At 45.2% G+C, this 15014-nt stretch overlaps 1 protein-coding gene across 5 annotated transcripts in view; it reads left to right on the plus strand.

Annotated features, from left to right (window-relative positions):
- AGL (amylo-alpha-1,6-glucosidase and 4-alpha-glucanotransferase) overlaps positions 1-15014 on the plus strand; it is an 85791-nt gene that overhangs the window by 30112 nt on the left and 40665 nt on the right. For all 5 annotated transcript variants that reach the window (XM_077276374.1, XM_077276371.1, XM_077276373.1 and 2 more), the window contains one exon: positions 13203-13413. In XM_077276374.1, coding sequence (XP_077132489.1) covers positions 13203-13413 — 211 coding nt within the window. The remainder of the gene's footprint in view (positions 1-13202; positions 13414-15014) is intronic.

Here is a 15014-nt window from a genome sequence, read left to right on the forward strand (position 1 = left end):
CAAGCAGACGTTCCAGGGACTAAGTCCTGCTTTTCTTCTACTGAGCATGCCGACGGGACGACCTCTCATTGGTGGTCGGGGATCACATGCTCAGGTCCTGTAGCAGCTCCGATTGCAGCATTAGGAAGGTCCTGGAAAGCTACAGATATAAAAGATTTATAAATCATTAGAACGGAGCCACATATAAGTCCTAAGACGGACAACAAGAACTCCAACACAATACATATATAATCTGAAAAAGGAGTTACAACACTGCCATTTAAGGTATAAAAAGATAATAGCATTTATTTAGTTAACATCATAAAATTCAGAATGAAATACAAAATTAACAGTCACAATAGGGTCATAATGGGGTAACTATGTGAATAGCGGATACGGGTAACAGGCACCATATAACACACCGAAGGTCAACGACTGGAGGTCACAGGTTCAACAAACAAAGTATATTATGAACGTTTACACTATGCTAGTCCCACTGCGGACCCTCTATCAATAATAAATCCATAGACATGTAAAGGACTGGACCTCACCCATTTCAGTCGTGGTGTGTATGTGGCAGCGCCAGCCCCTACGCGCGTTTCGCGTAGGCTTCTTCGGGGGGCTGTACTGCGTGTGTCACTGACTTAGATTTTATAGGGCCACCGCACCTGAAGTTAATAGCGGGACTTAGTGAATGGTGCATGCACCAGTGACGTCGGTGCCGGAACTAGCATCACCGCCCGGCTGTCCGGGCTGAGCGAGAAGCCAGGGAGCCATAACCATGGCAACCATGACTCACACGCCCGACCCAATGGACGCCGGCGGCGATGCACCGTCACTACGACGTCACAGTCATGCGCACAAGTCCCGGAAAGGAGAACACTGAGAGCGGGTATAAGTATATATAACGCAGTGAAAACTACATACAGTGAAGGGGCTAAAGTGCAGAGTGCTGTGCAAAATATTTATATACCACCATAATAATTAGATATCAAATATACAGATAATTAAGCATAATATAATACATAAAACAAAGACGTAAATAACATCATCAAGGGTGATATAAAAAAGTGCATAGACGTAATAAACTTATCCAAAAGTGTATTGTGAATATATGGATGAATATAATTCCCACTTTCAGACTCATGTCGTGATGCGGTGGACGTCAATAACAATGCTATTCCCATCATGAATAACTAGAAATAAAGTAACAAATAACACGTAAATAAAAACATGAACAGACGCACGAAGACATTAAAATCTAAGTCCAGATACTTACGGTATGTGTGATACTAAAGGAAAGAGGCAAAGCTATTCTGCTCATTAAGTCCAAAAGGAACCACTGTGTTTAGGACATTAATCCACCTACATTCACGCTGACATAACAGGCGTTTCATATCTCCGCCTCTAATGCCAGTGTGGATCCTGTCAATGCCCCACACTTTTAAATCGTTAGGGTTGCATTTATGTTTTTCCCTAAAATGTCTCGGGATTGTTTTAAAATTTTTTACATCAGTCTTATCCCTTGCGGCTATGATCTCTCTCACGTGCTCCCGTGTTCTCACACGTAGCTCCCTGGATGTGAGCCCTATATAAATAAGGTCACACGTACATCTTGCATAATATATAACAAATGTGCTCTTACAAGAGATAAACTCCTTGACTTTAAACTCGTGTGTCCCATCCGAGGATGTGAATGATATGGCTCTCTGGTGGTTTCTACAAGCCATACAATCCATGCACGGGAAGAAACCAACCATTGGTTTATTTACTCCAAAAATTTCGAGGGGTCTCGCCACATAATGACTCTTGACGAGTATGTCACGCAGATTTTGACTGCGCCTAGCCGTCATCAGTGGATTTTTTGATAGATGCTGATTAAGAACTGGGTCCGTTTTCAAAACAGGCCAGTGTTTTGACAAAATTGACCGTATTTCTTCCCAATTTGAATTAGAGGTAGTGATAAATCTAGTAACCCCTTGCTGTCCATTTTTGCCCATCTTTTTGTTTCCAGACACATGATGGCAATGGTCCTGAGATAATAAGGAGGTCCTATTAGTGCGTTTGGCCCTCTTGTAGCCTTTCTTGATACATCTCTTACTGTAGCCACGTTCACTAAATCTCTCCCCAAGGTCCACCGCCTGACGCTCAAAAGCCTCTTCAGAAGTACATATTCTCCTCATCCGGAGATTCGGGCGTGTGAGTCATGGTTGCCATGGTTATGGCTCCCTGGCTTCTCGCTCAGCCCGGACAGCCGGGCGGTGATGCTAGTTCCGGCGCCGACGTCACTGGTGCATGCGCCATTCACTAAGTCTCGCTATTAACTTCAGGTGCGGTGGCCCTATAAAATCTAAGTCAGTGACACACGCAGTACAGCCCCCCGAAGAAGCCTACGCGAAACGCGCGTAAGGGCTGGTGCTGCCACATACACACCACGACTGAAATGTGTGAGGTCCAGTCCTTTACATGTCTATGGATTTATTATTGGTAGAGGGTCCGCAGTGGGACTAGCATTGTGTAAACGTTCATAATATACTTTGTTTGTTGAACCTGTGACCTCCAGTCGTTGACCTTCGGTGTGTTATATGGTGCCTGTTACCCGTATCCGCTATTCACATAGTTACCCCATTATGACCCTATTGTGACTGTTAATTTTGTATTTCATTCTGAATTTTATGATGTTAACTAAATAAATGCTATTATCTTTTTATACCTTAAATGGCAGTGTTGTAACTCCTTCTTCAGATTATATATAGATATAAAAGATTTGCATGGCCGCTCGGCCATGCGTTAGTATAAATCAGAAATCGTGTGTGGATGTGTGACTGAATCTGGTGAAAGCTCCCTAATCATACCCATCCCTAGTATTGTTGAATGTACTTGGGTGATTGAGCTACCTAGCGCCAGACTGTGCCCTCCAGCACTAGGCACGAGTACACCACGTCAATTAGCAGCGACCGCCAGTGCGGCGCCTTGCGCCACTAGTGCGCTTTCCTGGCCCTAGATAGGGTGGTTAGTGGCGTCCGCCAGAGCGGCGCTGTACGCACTCAGTGCGGTAAATCATTATTTAGGTTTTTCCCTGGCACCACAGTTGCGGCACCGAGCGCTAGTGGTTTCGAGGGACTCTAACCCTGTGACCCAATACTAGCATCCACTCTGCGATATTGCGGCCCTGTGACGCAACAGGGTTCGCTTCCTTACATACCGGGTGAAGCTAACCCGTGTGTGTTCACATTATACCGACATATACTGTCCGCCATTACCGAGCAGCAGGTGTCATCTCTGCACGGTGGACCCCGGGCTGCAAACGCACCTAATACCATCCTTATAATTAGTTGGTGCGTTCCGCCAGCCCTAACATTATACTGGCGCCAGGATCTGGCTAGTAATGGCGGACGATCAGCGACTAAAGAGGTACATCCAGCAGCTGGAGGGCAGGTTGGCGGCTCTCTAGCGCACAACCTCAGCCGTGGGTGTTATCGCATTTGCTGTTCAGGCTGCTAGCCTAGCGTGGCTGCAGCTACTTTGTCCACTGCCACCCCTGCTCCGACATTATCCCATCTCCCGTTGCCAGACAAGTTTGCTGGTGACAGTAAACTGTCGGTGATTCGTGAGCCAGTGTGCTATACATCTTGAGCTCCTGGCTGCACGTTTTCCCACAGAGCGGGCTAAGGTGGGATTTAATTTATCCCTCCTGTTGGACAGGGCGTTGGAGTGGGCAACGCCGCTGTGGGAGCGCGACGATCATGTGGTGCAGAGTGCTCTGCGGTTTTTGGGCACTCACCTTCGCATCGACCTTCGTTTTAACGATTGAAGGTTGGAGCGAGCCAAGTGTAGGCAGAGGTTTTGGCTGGCTCCCATATTCGCCAAACCTCTGGAATCTCCCGTCCAGGCGTCCGAGCCACATGAGGCCATAGAGGTGTCACGAGCGTGGTCTAAGTCTCGGACCTCTCGTGCACTCAAGGTTTGTCCTGTCTGCCAGCAGTCGGGACATTATGCCAGGAAATGTCCCCAGCGGTCAGGAAAACGTCAGCGTCTAGTGGTTGTAGGAGGAGGTACACTAGACATGGCAATGTTTTCCTCCAAATTGTCCTTCAAGGGGACAATTACCTTGGGCCCATCCACTCATATAGTAGAGCTTTGTGTGGATTCCGGGGTGGAGGGCAACTTTATGTTTTCTGCCTTCGCCCAACGGCACGCAATACCTCTGTTGATGCTCACCAAACCAGTGACCATACGAGTGGTGAATGGGTCAACACTGCCCTCACAGATAACACACCAGACCATCCCATTTACTCTTTCTACAGTCATGGCCAAAAGTATTCACACCCCTGCAATTCTGTCAGATAATGCTCAGTTTCTTCCTGAAAATGATTGCAAACACAAATTCTTTGGTATTATTATCTTCATTTAGTTTGTCTTAAATGAAAAAAACACAAAAAGAATTGTTCTAAAGCCAAATTGGATATAATTCCACACCAAACATAAAAATGGGGGTGGACAAAAGTGTTGGCACTGTTCGAAAAATCATGTGATGCTTCTCTAATTTGTGTAATTAACAGCACCTGTAACTTACCTGTGGCACCTAACAGGTGTTGGCAATAACTAAATCACACTTGCAGCCAGTTGACATGGATTAAAGTTGACTCAACCTCTGTCCTGTGTCCTTGTGTGTACCACATTGAGCATGGAGAAAAGAAAGAAGACCAAAGAACTGTCTGAGGACTTGAGAAACCAAATTGTGAGGAAGCATGAGCAATCTCAAGGCTACAAGTCCATCTCCAAAGACCTGAATGTTCCTGTGTCTACCGTGCGCAGTGTCATCAAGAAGTTTAAAGCCCATGGCACTGTGGCTAACCTCCCTAGATGTGGACGGAAAAGAAAAATTGACAAGAGATTTCAACGCAAGATTGTGCGAATGTTGGATAAAGAACCTCGACTAACATCCAAACAAGTTCAAGCTGCCCTGCAGTCCAAGGGTACAACAGTGTCAACCCTTACTATCCGTCGGCGTCTGAATGAAAAGGGACTGTATGGTAGGAGACCCAGGAAGACCCCACTTCTTACCCCGCGACATAAAAAAGCCAGGCTGGAGTTTGCCAAAACTTACCTGAAAAAGCCTAAAACGTTTTGGAAGAATGTTCTCTGGTCAGATGAGACAAAAGTAGAGCTTTTTGGGCAAAGGCATCAACATAGAGTTTACAGGAGAAAAAAAGAGGCATTCAAAGAAAAGAACACGGTCCCTACAGTCAAACATGGCGGAGGTTCCCTGATGTTTTGGGGTTGCTTTGCTGCCTCTGGCACTGGACTGCTTGACCGTGTGCATGGCATTATGAAGTCTGAAGACTACCAACAAATTTTGCAGCATAATGTAGGGCCCAGTGTGAGAAAGCTGGGTCTCCCTCAGAGGTCATGGGTCTTCCAGCAGGACAATGACCCAAAACACACTTCAAAAAGCACTAGAAAATGGTTTGATAGAAAGCACTGGAGACTTCTAAGGTGGCCAGCAATGAGTCCAGACCTGAATCCCATAGAACACCTGTGGAGAGATCTAAAAATGGCAGTTTGGAGAAGGCACCCTTCAAATATCAGGGACCTGGAGCAGTTTGCCAAAGAAGAATGGTCTAAGATTCCAGCAGAGCACAGAGCATTGTAAGAAACTCATTGATGGTTACCGGAAGCGGTTGGTCGCAGTTATTTTGGCTAAAGGTTGTGCAACCAAGTATTAGGCTGAGGGTGCCAATACTTTTGTCTGGCCCATTTTTGGAGTTTTGTGTGAAATGATCAATGTTTTGCTTTTTGCTTCATTCTCTTTTGTGGTTTTTCATTTAAGACAAATTAAATGAAGATAATAATACCAAAGAATTTGTGTTTGCAATCATTTTCAGGAAGAAACTGAGTATTATCTGACAGGATTGCAGGGGTGTGAATACTTTTGGCCATGACTGTATGTCGCCATCCCATCAGGAAATTACCTCCCTGCTACTCATTACCGAGGGAATTGATGAGGTCCTGTTAGGGATACCATGGCTACGCTACCACTATCCTCATATAGAGTGGTACTCTGTAAGAATTCTGTAAGAATTCTGGGATGTAGTGAATCCCGTGAGGGTAGATGTCTGAGGGAGTGCTTTCAGGTTGCTATTACTGAAGTACCCGCAGATCTTTCTTCTCTCCCCAAGCACTATTGGCCCTATGCGGACGTGTTCTCCAAGAGGGCTGCGCAGACCCTTCCACCCCTATGACTGTCCTTTTGACCTCTTGCCTGGTGCAGAGCCTCCCCGGGTTCCAGTCTATCCCTTATCTCTCCCGGAGACGGAGGCGATGACCCAACACATCCAGGAGATTCTGGCAAGAGGATTCATTAGGAAGTCAGTGTCACCTGCAGGGGCGGGGTTCTTCTTCGTGCAGAAGAAGAATGGAGAATTACGTCCATGCATAGATTACAGGGGTCTTAACGCCATGACCGTTAAGAACAAGTATCCTTTGACCCTGATATCTGAGCTCTTCGATAGCTTGCGGTGAGCGAAGGTATTTACTAAGCTTAATATGCGGGGTGCTTACAACCTGATTCGCATCCGTGAGGGGGACAAATGGAAGATGGCATTTAACACCAGGGATGTGAACTATGAATACCTAGTGATGCCCTTTGGGCTTTGTAATGCTCCTGCCGTTTTCCAAGACTTTGTGAATGACATCTTCCGGGATCTGTTATCCAACTCGGTCGTAGTCTATCTGGACGATATTCGCATCTACTCTCCAGATATAGACTCCCACCGGAGTGATGTTTGCAAAGTCTTTGACCTCCTACGGGCAAACTCCCTCTATGCCAAGTTGTTGGAGAAGTGTGTGTTTGAGCAGGAGTCCTTGCCTTTCTTGGGCTATATCATCTCCGCCCAGGGATTGGCTATGGATCCTGCCAAGCTACAGGCTGTGATGGACTGGCAAGAACCCCATTCTTTCAAACCGGTGCAGCGCTTTATGGGGTTCATTAACTATTATCGCCAGTTCATTCCCCACTTCTCAACTTTGGTAGCTCCCTTGGTAGCTCTCACCAAGAAGGGAGCAAATCCCAAATTGTGGTCGGAGGAAGTCTCCAAGGCCTTCATCTCTATTAAGTCCCACTTTGCTAGCACTCCCATTCTACATCGCCCCAATGTAGATAAACCTTTTATAATGGAGGTGAATGCCTCATCTGTCGGTGCTGGAGCAGTCCTATTCCAAAAGGATGCTCAAGGTCAGAAGCATCCTTGCTTCTTTTTCTCTAAGACCTTAACACCGGCGGAGAGGAGTTATTCCATCTGGGACAGGGAGTTGCTAGCTATGAAATTATCCTTCTCAGGGTGGAGATACCCTGGAAGGGGCTCATTTTCCCTTCCAAGTCTATACCGACCACAAAAATTTGGTTTACTTGCAGACTGCCCAGCGGCTAAATTCTCGCCAGGCACGAGATGGTCCTTATTCTTCTCCCGTTTCCACTTCACTCTCCATTATCTTTCCGGGGAGAAGAACATCTGTGCTGACGCTCTCTCCTGCTCCATAGTATCAGTGGAGCACAAAATGGTGCACTTGTTGCCTCTTCCACGGCTACCTTCTGCACGGGCCTTGGCAGCGTTGTTTATCAAGCATATTTTCCACCTACACGGTATGCTAAACAAAATTGTCAGTGACAGGGGTCCCCAGTTTGCGTCTCGGTTCTGAGAGAGCTTTGTTGTCTACTCAGCATCGAGCTGAATCTCTCTTCAGCATACCATCCCAAGACGAATGGGTTGGTAGAGAGGGCCAACCAGACCCTGGTCACATACTTGCGACATTTTGTTTCAGCCAGGCAGGATGACTGGGCATCCTTGCTACCAGAGTTTGCGGAGTTTGCACTGAACAACGCTGTAGCCGACTCCACTGGGCAGACCCCTTTCCTCCTTAACTACAGCCAGCATCCACGGGTTCCTGTGCTCATGCCCGTGTCTTCCGCCGACTCCAGGGTGGCAGACTGGGCTGTGGAGGCACGTGACATTTGGGACCGCACACAGGATGCCATCCGGGCCTCCAAGGAGAGAATGGGGGTCTCCGCCGATGCACATCGGCGCCCTGCTCTGACCTTTGCTCCTGGTGACTTAGTGTGGCTCTCCGCCCATAATATCAGGCTGCGAGTTGAGTCCACTAAGTTTGCGCCTCGCTTCTTGGGTCCCTTTAAGGTCCTGGAACCGGTTAACCCTGTGGTCTACCGTCTGGCCCTTCCTCCTCGCCAAAATATCACCGCCACCTTTCATGTGTCCCTCCTAAAGCCCGTTCACATGTCCCGGTTTTCCGAATCATCTGCCGGGACATCGGGTTCGTCCACGGATGATTACGAGGTGAACGCTATCATAGGGTGTAAGGTGGTATGTGGCAAAAAAATCTATTTGGATTGGAAGGGTTATGGCCCAGAGGACAGGTCCTGGGAGCCTGTTCAGCACATTCAGACTCCACAGCTCATTGCTGCCTTCAAGCGTAGCGAGGCCCAAGGAGGAGGGGGTAATGTTAGGTGTCGAGTTCCCACCGTTGCACAAGGGGAATCTCGAACCATGTCCGCTGCGGTCTTCCATTCTCCTTCAGCCGCAGTGGAGCCTGCTCAGCAGAGACGTCGGTCCAAGCGTCTGGCTCAGATACTGTGCGTTTGGTTACAGCTGCCATTCCAGGCTCAGCCTTTGTAACCAGCATTGATCAGCGGCGAACAGACATTCCAGGGACTAAGTCCTGCTTCTCTTCTACTGCCATTGCCCACGGGACGACCTCTCATTGGTGGTCGGGGATCACATGCTCAGGTCCTGTAGCAGCTCCGATTGGAGCACTAGAAAGGTCCTGGAAGGCTACAGATATAAAAGGTTTGCATGGCCGCTCGGCCATGCGCTAGTATAAATCAGAAACCGTGTGTGTGTGGATGTGTGACTGAATCTGGTGAAAGCTCCTTAATCTTACCCATCCCTAGTGTTGTTGAATGTACTTGGGTGATTGAGCTACCTAGCGCCAGACTGTGCCATCCAGCACTAGGCACGAGTACACGGCATCAATTAGCAGCGACCACCAGTGCAGCACCTTGCGCAACTAGTGCGCTTTCCTGGCCCTAGTTAGGTTGGTTAGTGGCGTTTGCCAGAACGGCGCTGTACGCACTCAGTGCGATAAATCATTATTTAGGTTTTTCCCTGGCACCGCAGTTGCGGCGCCGAGCGCTAGTTGTCTAGAGGGACTCTAACCCCGTGTCCTTGGGGCAGAGTCCTGTTACCCAATACTAACGTCCACTCTGCGGTATTGCGGCCCTGTGATGCAACAGGGTTCGCTTCCTTACATACCGGGTGAAGCTAACCCGTGTGTGTTCACATTATACCGCCATATACTGTCCGCCATTACCGAGCAGCAGGTGTCATCTCTGCACGGTGGACCCCGGGCTGCAAACGCACCTGATACCATCCTTATAATTATTTGGTGTGTTCCGCCAGCCGTAACAGTGACTGGACTGATAATTCCGCCTGACAGTGACTGGACTGAATAATACCGCCAGACAGTGACTGGGCTGAATAATACTGCCAGATAGAGACTGGACTGTATAATACCACCATGACAGCTATAAGGTCGACATCTACCTTTTGAGATTCAGGAATATTTATTAAATGCCATGTGCATTAAGATGCTAACAGTAGTGTCCTCATGAAAACTGCCTGCAAGCTGAGCCTGTAACCAGTGCATAACAGGTACCCGGTAAATGTATCTAGCAAGTGGCCGCATACTAGAGCCTGCTAGGTACCATCTCATACAATTCTCGTCTGGTGTCCCATACACAGCACCTGTAAGAATTCGCCCCCAAAACAGTGTTAGAGAGCCCCCATACATAGCCAACTCCAGAAACTGCTTCTTTTTACAGGGCAGCATATATAGTGCCACTAGGGTCTTAGATACTGTACACAGGACATACACAGTGACTCAACCCCCTGTCACCCCCGATACTTCACACAGAGTCCCTAATAAACCTATACGTTACATAATGGTCTTCTACAGCAAAAAAATCGTGTCTCTGTCCTTTAGATGCCTATTTATTTTACACAGATGATTTCATAATTCATTTTGCCAAACATATGGAGGCATTAGCCATCCAATTCGTCATGTTTGAGATTTGCGGTCAGTACATTTAAGAAAATACTTTATTGTTTCCGCCTGTATTTTATAGAATCAAAGATTATATGTATACATGGTGCTGCTTATAGGATTGCATCTTATTTCATAGTCCATTAATTTAAAAGCTAGAAAGATCGATCCCGTCTGGCCGGTATATGTAAAGTATGGAATAGTGTAGTAGACTGTGCTTTTCCATAGTAAAGATTTTACTGTGAAACTTACTTTTTATTTTAAAAAAATGGAAGTTTATAGCTGACAGGTGCTAGGCGTGTAACATACAAGTTTGGAGCTTTTCTCAGCTTATACGTTAAACCGTGGTCCTAAAACGTAGTGTGAACATAGCCTAAAATATATAGATATGTGGAATTCATACAGTGTATAGAAGGCATAGATAGATAAAAAGACAAAAACACAAAATAAAGCAGCAATAAGCAAAATATGCCGTAGCTTGTGTGAAGCCTTGGTCCACCAAACATCAATATATATATCAATCAAAAGTAGTTAAGTCAGCTCCAAAATTAAGCCTTTCACGTGAGAAGGCTCAGTTTGGGGATAAAAATGTTGAATATTTTGACAGGTAATAAATTATAACCTTTTCACCATGAGTCTATAGAAATGCTGCCTGTTTCATATTTTTAGAAGGACGGACAGGTAGAATTTTTGATTTCGGAGAATGCTTTTCTTGTCGTCGTGAGCGTTCAGCTCCATCCTGTATGAGGCCCGTACAGCACATATCTAACCTTATCCCAGGCTTCATGACGGCCGACCTCTCTTTGTTGGTGAAAGGCCAAGTTAATTTAAGACAAATATTCCCCTGGTGTCATCGCCCTTAGAAACAAGACACCGATGACTTATAATCTTGCAGGGCAGGCTAATATTAGCGGTCATTTCATGAACCGGGCTGGAATGGGGCCTGGAGGTGACCTTTTAGTGTCATACACTTGTTTCATAATAACCTGGTGGAAGCGAATGTCTTGGCACGCAGAGATGTCGTGGATGTGCTGCCGCTGAAATGCAGGCGGATTTTCATTTGTGTTAGATAAATGCTTCTTACAAAATTAGAATATCATCAAAAAGTTAGTTTATTTCAGTTCTTCAATACAAACAGTGAAACTCATATATTATATAGAGTCATTGAAAACAGAGTGATCTATTTCAAGTGTTTATTTCTGTTAATATTGATGATTATGGCTTACAGCCAATGTAAACCCAAAAGTCATTATCTCAGTGAATTAGAATACGGTAATTAACAAAAAAAACACCTGCAAAACCTTCCTAAGCGTTTAAAAATGTCCCTTAGTCTGTTTCAGTAGGCTCCACAATCATGGGGAAGACTGCTGACTTGACAGATGTCCAGAAGGCAGTCATTGACACACTCCACAAGGAGGGTAAGCCACAAAAGATCATTGCTAAAGAAGATGGCTGTTCACAGAGTGCTGTATCCAAGGTATCCAAGCATATTAATGGGAAGTTGAATGTAAGGAAAAAGTGTGGTAGAAAAAGGTGCACAAACAACCGGGATAACCGCAGCCTTGAAAGGATTGTTATGAAAATACCATTCAAAATAATTTGGAGGAGATTCACAAGGAGTGGACTGCTGCTGGAGACATTGTGTCAAGAGCCACCACACAGATGTATCAGGACATGGGCTACATGTGTCGCATTCCTCATGTCAAGCCAATCGTGACCAATAGACAATGCCAGAAGCGTCTTACCTGGGCCAAGGAGAAAAAGAACTGGACTGTTGCTCAGTGGTCCAAGGTGTTTTCAGATGAAAGTAAATTTTGCGTTTCATTTGGAAATCAAGGTCCCAGAGTCTGGAGGAAGAGTGGAGAGGCCACAATCCAAGCTGCTTGAGGTCTAGTGTGAAGTTTCCACAATCAGTGATGATTTGCGGAGCCATGTCATCTGCTGGTGTAGGTCCACTGTGTTTTATCAAGACCAAAGTCAGCACAGCCGTCTACCATGAAATTTTAGAGCACTTCATGCTTCCCTCTGCCGACAAGATTTTTGGAGATGGAAATTTCATTGTCTAGCAGGACTTGGCACCTGTCCACACTGCCAAAAGTACCAATAACTGGTGTAAAAATAACAGTATCACTGTGCTTGATTGGCATCAAACTCATCTGACCTTAATCCCACAGAGAATCTATGGGGTATTGTCAAGAGGAATATGAGATACACCAGACCCAACAATGCAGACGAGCTGAAGGCTGCAATCAAAGCAACCTGGGCTTCCATAACATCTCAGCAGTGCCACAGGCTGATCACCTCCATGCCATGCCGCAGTGATGCAGTAATTGATGCAAAAGGAGCCCCGACCAAGTATTGAACGCATTTACTGAACATACATTTCAGTAGGCCAACATCTCGGATTTTAAAATAATGTTTCAAGCTGGTGTTATAAAGTATTCTAATTTACTGGGATAATGACTTTTGGGTTTTCATTGGCTGTAAGCCATAATCATTAGCTTTAACAGAAATAAACACTTGAAATAGATCACTCTGTTTGTAATGACTCTATATAATATGAGTTTCACATTTTGTATTGAAAAACTGAAATAAATTAACTTTTTGATGATATTCTAATGTTGTGACAAGCACCTGTACTTATCCATGGTTGCAGATAAAATAAGATGATAACATTAAAGGGATGTTCCATCCCTACAATTTTGGCTCATGTGCAGGATAATTGTATAGTAGATGACAATCCCACCATTGAGACCCACATCTGGCTCAAAAACTGACAAATTGAATGGTCAGTGCAGGCATATGGTCTTCACATGTTAACATTTGCATCATTAAGTGTAGAGGTGGTCAGAATTTTACTTACACAAGATTGGGAATTCTGACCATCGCTTCAGTAACGGTGGTGAACATAGCGGCCCCATTCTCTGTGTAGATGCTGATGATCGTGGATATGTATGTGCTAGATGGGAATACACCTTTGATGATCCTAGTATATATGTACTGGACCCATCCCCACAGGCAGGTTACCAATACACCTAAAAAATGTTTCTGATTCTTATCTTTCCCATATACCGTCACCAGACTCACTGTGCTTCTTCATTTAGGGTTCGAACTTCAGTTCCGGTTGGGACCCACCTTACAAGGAAAAGATGTCACTGTGTACTCCAACTACCCGCCACTTGGTGGTAGCTTTGATCGTCAGACCTTCCATCCTCTGCAGTGGCACAACCCAACGGGCCGAGAAGAAGACTCCGACAAATTTTGTAAAGTTGACTTGCAGATTGCTGGATCATTTCAGTATCGCTTTAACCTATCGTAAGTAAACGCTACGTGGTTTATTTATAAGCAGTTGCGCAGTACAGTGGTTTTACATCATTTTATTTTAGATTTTAAGCTGACAGCGGTCATTCCCATCTCCCCCATATGCTGGCAGCAAATCGCAGTAGACCTCGTGTAATTTCGCCATGCCGCTCACTACCACCTTATGGCCACAATATAAACACTCAGCCCCGTGGTCTGTGTTTTAAAACGTTTCTCAATCTGTAATAATAGACACAAAATTTGGTGTATTTATTTCCCAGTTTATGTTTTCCCCAGTGTCCTGATTGCAAAAAAAAAAAAGCATTTATGCTGGGTTTAGACTGCCATTAAATGACCACTGATTGGCTGCATGGAAGCCGATCAGCTGTCACTTAGTGGCCTGTCTAGACAGACCGACCCCAGAATACTAGAATGCATCACTGATACAATCATCCTGTACACATACACTATCATTGTATGATTGTATCATTGGTGATCTGCTGCCGAGAACGCACCTAACAAACTTATATTTCCCCTTTTATTGGCCCAGTTAAATGGTCCTTTAGTGATGAGTAAAATCTGTATGTATATGGTATCCTTTAGCAATGTAAAAATATAATTAGTAAACATGACTTTTGCAGTAAATAGTTTCCATGGAGAGGGACTACAAGGCACCTTTGTCTGTAAGCAGCCATTTATATGCACATAATGCAAATCGGTGGCCATTGTTTAAGACAAGCAATTCTTTGAGCTCTGTGAAGTGTCTGGGGAGAGCAGACTGCTGTGTTGGGTTTTCACAGTTTTTTGCCAGATTTGGGACAGTGGGAGGAGGAGAATTGTACAGCAGTACAGTATATTGTCTAAAGTACGGGTCTGAAACTCAGCCACACATAGAAAAAACAATGTGAATTTGACATTTTTAGTGGTATCATATTGTTTTTCCCATACACCTTTTGGTAAATTTTTTCGACATTTTTGGCTTTTTTTTTTGTTTTATTCTTTTAAATGACATTCATCTTATGGATTATATTACAGTTTTTTTTTAAACTTGGGTCATTACGGGTGCGGTTTACATAAAACTGTATTTTTAGTGTCTTCAAAAAATGTTCATACTTTATTTTGAGTTTTTGTTTTCACTTTTTTACAAATTGTATTTCCTTTTTGTGTTCCCCTAATTGGCCTCATACAGTAATTTTGGCTGACAATTAGCAACATACAGTAATTCTGACCAACATCTTTTAGTTGTGCCCCCACCTTGTAGTAGTTTCCCCATCTTGTAACAATGTCTCGTCCTTGTCCCTATCTTATAGTAATGTCCCATCCTGGTCCCATGTGAGGCTGTGACCCCTGTTACAGCTAGAGGGCGCTGTTCGTGCTCCCCAGAATGCGCACAGAGGCGTATGAAGGCCGTAGGTATGCATGGCAGTCGCAGGTGTAGCTGTGATTGCAATGTGTGGCAGTGACTCATGTCACAGGTAGGGGTCGCTGTGTGTTCTCAGGTTGTGCATGCAGACTGATGAAGTCCATAGGTGTGCATGGGAGTCATGGATTTCCGGTCCGGGTTTTCCATGTGGATGAAGGCCACAGGTTTGTGTGTTAAAAGCCCTGCAGTAAGA

The sequence above is a fragment of the Ranitomeya variabilis genome, chromosome 8 (genome assembly GCF_051348905.1).
Source record: "Ranitomeya variabilis isolate aRanVar5 chromosome 8, aRanVar5.hap1, whole genome shotgun sequence".
Classification (NCBI taxonomy): domain Eukaryota; kingdom Metazoa; phylum Chordata; class Amphibia; order Anura; family Dendrobatidae; genus Ranitomeya; species Ranitomeya variabilis.